The 9,860-nt window shown below is 43.9% G+C and overlaps 1 protein-coding gene across 2 annotated transcripts; it reads left to right on the top strand.

The window, feature by feature from the left end:
- Positions 1-1,320: 1,320 nt before the first annotated feature.
- Positions 1,321-8,145, top strand: PAIP2 (poly(A) binding protein interacting protein 2). Of its 2 annotated transcripts, XM_010171905.1 has the most exons (4): positions 1,321-1,349; positions 3,125-3,242; positions 5,597-5,776; positions 7,052-8,145. In XM_010171905.1, the coding sequence occupies exons 1-4, from the start codon at positions 1,321-1,323 to the stop codon at positions 7,115-7,117; spliced, it is 393 nt and encodes a 130-aa protein (XP_010170207.1). In that variant the 3' UTR covers positions 7,118-8,145. The 2 variants fall into 2 exon arrangements, with proteins under 2 accessions (XP_010170207.1, XP_010170208.1); XM_010171906.1 differs by lacking the exon at positions 1,321-1,349 and having other exon boundaries at positions 3,075-3,242.
- The last annotated feature ends 1,715 nt before the right edge of the window (positions 8,146-9,860 follow it).

The following is a 9,860-nucleotide window of genomic DNA, read 5'->3' as shown; positions in this document are numbered from 1 at the left end:
ACAGAAAACACTTTGAGTTAACTGAAAGCCCTTGTTGTCACAGCATTTTTAATTTCTGACTTCATTCCCAATATAAAAATCCTATTTTTTAGTGTCTTTCATTCTACACTTACACTGCTTTTCCTGCATCACCCCCTACCTCCTGCCAGAATCCCAGAATAATTTGGGGCTAGATCTTCAATCGTATCACTGTGGCAGAATTCTCCAGATTTTCTGTTTCTTAGCACTACTAATGTTATATTTCCTGTTCTAGTGTAAGGAGCTTTGAGATCTGCTTTCCACCTACTCCCAGATGGAAAATGTATTATTTTTATTCATGACAGCAGTGTAGCCTGTCACTGCAGCTTGTTTTCTGCAGCAGCTGCCTTAGATTGTGACTTCTTGCAAGACTGAAGTGGTATTTGGCTCTCCTCCTCAGAACTGCCTGTAGCTTATGACTAAAAAGCCTGTATCTAATACCAGTGAAACGAGACTAATCTTGTCCCTGCAAATGAGCACAGAAAGCCAACTGGTTTGTATCTTGAAATGAGGAAATGGAAAGCTCCCTGTACAGCATATTTTATTACAAGTTGCAGAAAATCACATTACAAGGAGCGCTGTGAGTAAGGGATTGGCCTGGGGCTTCCTAACTGTTCATGCAGGGTAAGTGTTTGTTGGTGTGTTTTCCTGTGGGAAAACGTTAGTGGACTTAGGGCTTCATCAGATAAACTTCAGATATTAATGTTGAGCCTTGGATCTTTCTTGAAGATAATCATCCACCTCGTCCTTGGGCAGTAATGGAAAAAGCTGTTTCAGGCCAAACCTGAAACACTGAACTTCTCTTCCCTCCCTCATAAAGCAAATAGTTTGTGTTCTACAGGAGCATTTAAGAAATTGGAAAACTAGCCCATAATTCAACAAATTAACCTTCCAGGCTTTTACACAAACAAGTAGGGATGTTTAATTATTATTTTTACCTTTCTGGACTTGTCTGGGTGCAGTTGTCTTTGTACAGAAGTTGCCTGGAATTTGGCCTGAGTGCCTTACACTGCTAGTGCAGAGTTATTGATGTGTAGTGTAAATTGTTGGTGTGCAGAATTAATATTCCAGTGGAATGCTAGTATCATGATTTACTCCACATACACACAAAAAAAGTTAAAATGCTTGCTAGTTGAAGAAAAAAAAAAAAAAAAAAAGAAGAAATTTGATTTTTTTTTTTTAGATTCAGGTCTTTTATTTCTTTTAGTCTATCCTGTTTGTTAGCTTGTGAACAGCTGAAGTTGCTTAAAGTAATTTCAAACTTGAATTGGGATGTTAAATGCAACGTCTTTTCCTGTTTTTATGTTAAATGCTGCCAGCAATCTTTGCAAGTTTGTTTTGAAAGAACATCAAAAAGAACCTGTTTTCTCTTGCTAGAATACCTGGTTCTGGCCTCATTTGTTGTGCTTCCTAGGGAGCTGAAGTGACTTCCGTACTTGGGTTTGCCTTTGATTTAAAAACCTTGAATAAAGCAAACCAGGCAAGTTCCTTTTTCTTTATGCTTTTTTTAATTGATCATTTAGATGTGACAAGCCTTTGACCTAGTATTGTCAAGAATATGTTTTGAACCAAAACTTGTATTAATTCCATAGATGATGGAACCAACAGAAATATAAAGAGAAAATACGAGCTGCTATGTGATAAGCCCTTGTACTCTAATATTAAACAGTGGAAGCTATGTTGTGATACCTTCTCTGAATAAATCATTTTTTGATATGCAGGCAACAGGCTAAAATGTTGGTTTGAGAATAAAATAATATTTCGCTCACTGCTGCATCATTTTATTGTTGATTTTTAGCACTAGAAAAACATTCAAGTTTGATTTTTTTTTTTTTTTTTTTTAAGCTCATTGCCTCACGTTCTTTATATACTGTTAAAAAAACCCCACTGCCAGTATTAGCATCCAAAAATACTCAGATATCAACAGGGAAAAGCTGTACTTATCATGGTGTGGGAAAAGCAGCAGCATTGTCTGTCTTACTTCACAGCAGTGTGGTAGTTCCCCTGGGCTAGCAGCCAGCACAGTGATTTTCAGTTAGAACCTGGGCTCTAAGCAGGCTTGTGTCTCTGAACTCGAGCGACAGGCTGACAAGCCCGGCGGAAAGGCTGCGATACCGTTCTTGGGACGGGGGTCAGACCCTGTGCGGGTTTTGTCCCACCTCTTGTTGCGGTTAGGTGGAACAAAACGCCTTCGCCACTGTACCTTCATCCCTTGAGTTCAGGACGTTGTGATACCACGTATCACAGAATTGCCTAGTTTGGAAAAGATCATTGAGTCCGATCATTAATTAATATTGTAGGCACGCAGAAGTGCTACATGCTCTCCAGACATGACTCCATCCATATTAATGAAGTGGGGTGAGAGGCAAGCACGTCCTACCTTCCAGTGCCTTTTGATGTGTCTTTACCTGAAGCTTCTCAGTCAGTGGGCTGTCGCTAATGAGGTAGCTGGAAGAACTGTTGTGCCAGCTTGGCTCTGGGAGGAATTGGTGTGTAATGGTTTCTGCCTTGCTTGCAAAGTTTCCCAGCAGTGAAACAGACATGGAAGCTGGTTCGTGCCATCACAAAGGGTGGGTACGTTGAAAATCATACCAAAGTTTCCCCTCCCATGGGGATCCTTGGAAATTCCCCTGAGGTGTTGCCCACTGTGTCTGAAACTGCATGGACACTGGGCAGTTAACTTCCAGGGGAGTTTGTTGAAACTCAGAGCTTTAAAAGTATTTTGGGAAAAAAACCCTTCCTTTTGTTTCTTTAACATTGCCTTAAATATTTTCCTACTGGCAAGTACACATGCTTTCTGGTTTTTTGTCACTTTTCATTGGTCTTGGTGCTTGGCATTTGCTGATTTGGTGACGTTTAGTTTGGGGAATTAATTTGTCACTCAAATCCACATACAGTGGAAACAGCTTTTGATATTCTTGTTGGGGTTAGCTGAGCTCCTCTGCTACGGTCGGGAAGGCCACCTGGAGCCTTCAGGCGGAGCCTTCCTTTGGGCCGGGCTTATGCAGAAGCAGGGTGATGAGTGAATCTGCACATCTTTAATTACTGCATTTCTTAATTGCAGACTTTGAATCAAAGACGCAGCCATGAAAGATCCAAGTCGCAGCAGTACTAGCCCAAGCATCATCAGTGAAGATGTGATTATCAATGGTCATTCTCATGAAGATGACAATCCCTTTGCGGAGTATATGTGGATGGAAAACGAAGAGGAATTTAACAGGCAGGCAAGTCATTTCCCTCTATAAGTGTCTAGTAACGTGCCTTACCATTTTCTAGCTGAAGGGAGAGGTGTTGTGGCTTAGCAACTGGGGTATCCTTTTGAGGGTTTTAGATAGTCTTGCTAGAGTAATGTGGGGAGCAGACAGACCTCAGTTTCTCCAGAAATAAATGCCTATTTTTTATAATCTTGGTGGAAAATGTGGGAAGTGTGGCATATTCTAATACATCCATTAATTCCCTACTTCCGTGAGAGAGAAAAAGAAACCAGTTGACAGAATTTTTGTGGCACTTTGGAAGGGACAGATCTTGCGAGGCTGCTGAGCTGCAGAGGTTTTACATGTGCAAACATGCCGGCTGTTGTAGTTCCTAACTGGATACATTCAGGTGCATACCTGCCTTGTCAATGGGCTGTTGTTCCTAAGGGAGTTGGTGGACATAGCTGTTGGGTGACAGTCCTGTTCGTTGCTTCATGCTTAAGTGTCTCACAGCTGGCCTTCGCAGTCAGGGTGGAAGGAAGCTTTAACTTCATCTTTCACTGTGATCTGGACAGTTTTCTCTCCTGGGGAGGCTGGGAACAGCCTACCGCTTTCCACAACCCCTTTTTTAATAAAAACTTGATCTTTGTACTCAAGTAGCTGCTTTATCTACACTCCAGCACAGTGCAGCTGTGCTGAAGTCTGAGTTTCTGAAATAGGATATATCTGCTGCTCTCCCTTCAGGGTGCCAGCAGGGCACAAAGCTAATCTGAAATTCAGGTTGCTTGCACAATCTGAATTCTCTTGTGCGTACGCCAGGATGGTCTCAGTGTCGTTTCCTGTTTGGTGGGTTTTTCCTCCTGGGAACTGTACTGTAGTTAGCATATGGAATGTGTCATTCTTGGGGAAGGAGCTGAGAGTTGTGATGTGAATAAACTCATTTTTCAGGTACAGGCTCCATTTTTAGAGAAGGGCAAAGATGAGAGCATGAGGGGAAAATGCTCTTATTCAGGCAGACAAACACCATGTGGGAACTTGAACAGATTAAACTTGGGCTGGTAAATACAAACAGGTGATATTAATTTCAAGACACTTGGGGAATTAAACGCTATTTAGAACTTCTGGACCTGCCATCAGAGGCACCTGTAGGTCTACAACCATGTAACAAAAAACCTGGAGCTGGGCAACCCCTGCTGTAATCCTAGCTTGTGGCTGCATGCCCAAGGCTGCCTTTTACTGCACGCAGGATGGAGACAGTGCCTCACGAGAAGGATTGATTGGAGACTGCTGTCCTTGCTGGGGTGCTTTACTGGGGAAATCACTCAGCTGGTGTTTTGTCTGGGGTTTGAATTGCCTGGACAGCAGCTTAGAGCATGTGATGATGAGTCCCTGCTCCCCAAAGCTGTGCATCTCAAGCACCAAGTGAGCTGGTGAGTGTGTTTGCCTCAAGCACAGGAGACCTAGATTTTACAGGAACCCTGAACTCTGGCATGAACTTTTTGGATTTGGTATTTGTGGTATGTAGCTGAATTTCCACTTTAGGATCGAGTATGTGTTTGATTTCAGAGTGAAGGATGGATAGGAAAACTTGTTTGAGCTTCCACTGAACTTTTAAATCTGTCTGAATCATTTTTCTGTTCCCTTGTGTCTGGCAAGTCATTCACACCAGCTTCTATTTCCCTGCTTTCCACTGTTCAGTACTGCCATGCAGCACATGGAAAACTTGTCAGGATGAGCTCCATCCAAAGCTTGTTTACTGAACAACCAAGCAAAACTTTCCTTTAATCTTTGCCATGCGTGTCAGTTGCAGTTGGTTTGTCCTGCTTATAGAGCAGCAGGTCAGCATTCTTAACAACTGTTAAGATCATGTGGAGTTCCTTAGGAGAACCACACTGGGTGAACATATCTACAGCCAAGGAGATGCTGCTTATTCCAGGTAACAGACAGTGGTTATTCTTTTCCCCCAGAGTCCTGCAGGACGCTTCTCTAGGGAGTGTGCCTGGCTGCATGTGTTGTCCCTCGTTCCCTTCCTCCTACTTGCAGTGAGTTCAGTCCAGACTAGTGGGTACAACTGAGATTTTCACTTGGAACCAACACTTCCCTTCTCCTTGAGCTCGTAACGAGCTGCAAACAAAACAGCTAGGGCTGGGGGATTGTCCTGCCGTTCCCTTATAACTGCAGCCCAAGTTCCTGGGACAAAGCCATTTCCTTCGTTAAAAAATCGAAGCTGCTTGCCATCCTGCAGCACAAGTGTGGTGCTCTGCTGGAAGTCCTGTTGCATGGCTAGAAGGAAGGTCACCTAGGTGCACAAACCTTGGAATGAAGACACAAGCTCTCAGTAAGTTTGTTGATGAAGCAACATTTTTTTTCTTCTTGTTGTATAGATCGAAGAGGAGTTGTGGGAAGAAGAATTTATTGAGCGCTGTTTCCAGGAGATGCTGGAAGAAGAGGAGGAGCATGAATGGTTTATTCCAGCCCGTGATCTCCCACAAACAATGGATCAAATCCAGGACCAGTTCAATGACCTTGTTATCAGTGACAGTTCATCACTGGAGGATCTGGTGGTAAATTCCGTTTCTCATCATATTTCTAAAACTTGACATCTCTCTTTGTCCAAGCCTGATTTTTGTTGTTGACAATGTGTAATCCTTTACACATAGGCCAGAGACTCTTAAACCCTGCCTGGCTATGGTGGAGGAGGGAATATGGAACGGTTGGGTAAGGGATGTTTCCTCAAGTGACGTGACCTATTCAGTGGTTTTCTTCATAACCACATGGTGCCTTTCCTAGCCCACAGCATAAATTCAAGTGGTTTGGGGTATGAGTAGTACGTTATGAAGGACAGGCAGTGCGTGAAGCACGCTGACCCTGTGAAGTGCCGCGTGGTGAGAGGACTGCAAAAGTTAAATTCAGTATCTGTCAGCATTTACGTGCTGGGGAGGAATGAGCCATGTTCTCAGGTCTGGTTTGGGTCGTGTGAAGCATAGCAGAACTCTTTGTGGAAATCCTAAGGGTGAGGAAAGCAGCTAAACTATGATTATTTCCCTTTTTCTTCCTGTATGACTTATGTCCAGAGCTTAACTAAAAGGAAAGGACAGCGTGTACATGGTTTTCCTAACAAAATACAAAGTTACTGATATAGAGTACAAAAAACACATCGTGGTGTCACTGCTTTGAAATTCAGATGCAAACCCCTACTTTTCCAAGCATAAGCAGCTGCAGGCAGCAGTTTTGAACTTGATTAAGAACACAAAAGCCTGATCCTCCATTTCTTTATGATGAAGAGCTGCTTTTGGAGATGCTAGCTGCCCACCTGTAACTGCAGGACGTTGTAGAGCAGCTGCTTGCCAAGTGGGAGGACAGAGTAGTCACAGACATGGAGATTTAAAAAATCAATACTCTGTTCATATGTGTTAAATTCCTAGAAGCGGCTTAAGTTCCTGGAACAGGTCTCCTCTTGCTTAAATAAACAAGATCTGAAAACCTCATGGCATGTTTTAACAGCTCAACTTCAGAAAAAGTTATTTGAGCAATAATCAAAGTTGCTGTGTTTGATGTGTACCTGTGGTTTCCTTGCTGCTTATTCCCTGAGCCTTTACCTGGCTGAAACATCCAGGTGATGCTAAGGAGGGATGGATAATTGAGGTACTAGCACAGAGGAGTGGCCTTTTCTAGTGATTGTAGAGACTTTTGGTATCTGCAGAAAACCTGTTCTATGCCTGACTGTTAGTTTAAGCCTGCAATCTGTTCCTAATGCTGTCTGCCTAGAATTATTTTCAGCTCGAAAATGTAAGATGAAAACAACAATTCAACCAGACTTCTGTTTTTCCCTTCCTCAGGTCAAGAGTAATCTGAATCCAAACGCAAAGGAGTTTGTTCCTGGGGTGAAGTACTTAAATATTTGAGTAGACTGGGCCCTCTCTTGGTGGATGTAGCACAATTTCCACACTGTGAAGCCAGTATTAGAAGATTTAATTGTAAAAGCTCTCTCTTCTTGTCACTGTGTTACACTTATGCATTGCCAAAGTTTTGTTAGTCTTGCATGCTCAATAAAAGTGCTGAGACTGTTATTAAGTAAATCTGTCAAAAGTTTAATGGAAACATAATTGGGCCCTGGCTCTCTGGGAAGGAGACAGTGAGGTAAGAAGCACCAGTCAAGTTGAGACAAAGTACCACGTTTATAAAACCTTCTGCAGACTCTGTCTTTTTAAACAGGACTTGGAATTTGCTAAGGACGGTCTGTTTTTAACTAAAGATGTGTTCACTGGTGCTAGTTTGCACCTGATAATGCCTTAACTTAAAAGTGAAAGCAAGGATATCTGATTGTTATGCAAATTAGCTAACTTTCCTTTGAAATACCAGTATTGTGACTAATGTTAATTTTTCCCCTTAAAAAAACTTTGTGCTCCTTTGCAGCAGCATGAGCTTTAACAGAAATGTTACAGACCTGTACAGAGTCGTAGATCTCAGCTACTGAACTAACACCCAAGTGATCGGAAGGAAGAAATTCCCCGTACTTTGCAGCGTGTTATCATGTCAGAAACGTTTCGCTTCCTAATTACGTTAAAGGAGATGTGAGTTTCATCACAGTTTCTTCCAAGAACCGGGATACGTACATAGCACTGCCTATGTAACTTTTAGCATACAACTTTATTACAGCTGGATTTAACCGAGAAAACCCTAGCATTAGTGATTTGAGTGGTGCTTTTCCCTTGCTTTGTTTAATCATCACTACACAATAGTCTACAGCACAACAACTTTTTTTTTTTTTTTCTTTTAATAAAGCTAGAACAGTTTTGGCTTCTTAAACTTCATATTCGGGTAGGTTAAGCTGCCATACGTGTTCAGTGTGAATAGTGTTTAAGTTGAAAATATTGTAAAAAAATTATATTTTTTCAAAAATATTTAAAAAAATAAATAATAGTAGAACTGATGTGGTGGCTGTCTCATGAATACACATCTCACATGGAAACTCATTTGGCAACGTGCAGGGGAAAGGGATGATGTTACAGATACGCTGCCTGTCAGGCTGTTTGTAACATGATGGCCTAAAACACGCTTCTGAGGTTGGACTCTGCTCTTTTCTTTTTCTCCTGCTTTATGCGTTTGCCTGGGCATATTTCCCTTCATTCTCTCTGCCGCTAATCCCAGTTCAGCTCCGCTGCTGCTGGCAGCAGGGGCAGTCCCTGGGAACAGCTGATGGCACTCTATCAATCCTGCTGTCCCAGGCTTCGGCACGGTGGATGCTGGAGCTGGGGGCCTCGGTCCCACAAACCTGCGAGCGCTGCAGCATGGTGTGGGTGAGTCCTCAGGTATGACTGATCCACTCTTGCTTCATAACTTTGCCAGTCTTGCTGCTAATATTGTACATATATATATGTATAATTTTTTAAGCTTGGATTAAACCAAATGGAAGCACGTCAGAAATTCTGCAGTCCTGCAGAACAGGAGGAGTGAGGGAGCCTTGCTGCAGGTGGTAGCCTACAGTGTAACCACGTTGCTGCATCGGTCTCGCTTTGGGTGGAGGAACCCCTCTCGGAGGAATTCAGTCAGACCAACTCATTTTGCTATTGCTACCAAAATGTTAATTGCAGTTATCCCGGGCTCCTCCTTGAGTGTTACCTTCCCTCTTCCTTACCTCCTGAGATCTGCTGGCCTTCCTACAAGTATCAAAACTACTCTGGTGTCTCCATGGATGTGGAAATAGTTTATACTCAAGCACCTAAAGACAGAAGGTCAGGAAATAACATGCTGCCATGCCCTGGCTTATTTTTAGCTGGAGCAGGAGTTTCGGCAGAGAACCCCTGCACGGCTGGCAGCGGTTGCTTGTCACTGAGCTTCCTCCCGGGGTTTCAGCCGGGGTGCGATTTGCTCGGGGTGATGGCAACTGAGTGCTGCTGTTCAGAGCCAGCTGCTTGTGAAACAGGCAGCCTTACCGTGGTTTGGTTGCTTTGCTTGTTTTTTTTCCCTGCTGTATCCCAGCCAACTGTACAACGTGGGGAGGTTTATGGAAGAGGTGACCTTCCTGCTGGTCTCTGCTAAGATGGAGCTGCTGTTCGTCACAGCCCCTGCCCTGCTGTGCTTGTGGTTTGTGGCTACAGCAGAGTTGACAGCATGCCGGTGGTCTGGCTGTCAGCCCTTCCTCTGCTCCAGCCCCAGCAAGTGGCTGAGGGTGGGCAAGAAGCTGGGAGGGGACACAGGTGACCGAAAGGGGATTGCACACTGTGTGACGTGCTCAGCAACGAAGCCGGGCCAGCAGAAGAGGGGGGTTCTGCTGTAGCTCAGAGCCTGGCTGGGCATTGCTGTGCAGGCGGGAGGGAGTGATGGCACTTGCATCACTTGGGGTTTTTTGGTGGTTGTTTTTTCCCCTCTTCAGTCTTAAATTGTCTCTGTCTCAAAAGTTTTCTCTCTTCTGCTCTCCTTCTTGGGCTGGGGAGACAGTGTGTGGCTCTGCCACCATGCTACTGCAGACAGACTGTCATGCAGTGACGGGGTCATGCAGTGCCGGCTTCAACTTTGGTGTTTTGGTGCTCAGCTCGAGCCCAGAGTTGGGTTTGACCATCAGCAGTGAGGCCATGGGCTGCGTCCTGCACCTGCTGCTGGAGGCCAACCTACTGCTGGAGTCAGCGCTTTGCCGCTGTGGCTGGG

This window comes from Antrostomus carolinensis, unplaced genomic scaffold (assembly GCF_000700745.2).
Source record: "Antrostomus carolinensis isolate BGI_N321 unplaced genomic scaffold, ASM70074v2 scaffold42687, whole genome shotgun sequence".
NCBI lineage: Eukaryota > Metazoa > Chordata > Aves > Caprimulgiformes > Caprimulgidae > Antrostomus > Antrostomus carolinensis.
Note: the sequence above shows the minus strand (reverse complement) of the source record. Positions and strands in the feature narration are given on the sequence as shown.

Coding starts and splice junctions, on each gene's coding strand:
- PAIP2 (XM_010171905.1), top strand. CDS start 1,321: ATGTTAAATGCTGCCAGCAATCTTTGCAA. Junction 1,350..3,124: donor GCTGCCAGCAATCTTTGCAA/GTTTGTTTTGAA, acceptor TCCAAGTCGCAG/CAGTACTAGCCCAAGCATCA. Junction 5,777..7,051: donor CATCACTGGAGGATCTGGTG/GTAAATTCCGTT, acceptor TCCCTTCCTCAG/GTCAAGAGTAATCTGAATCC.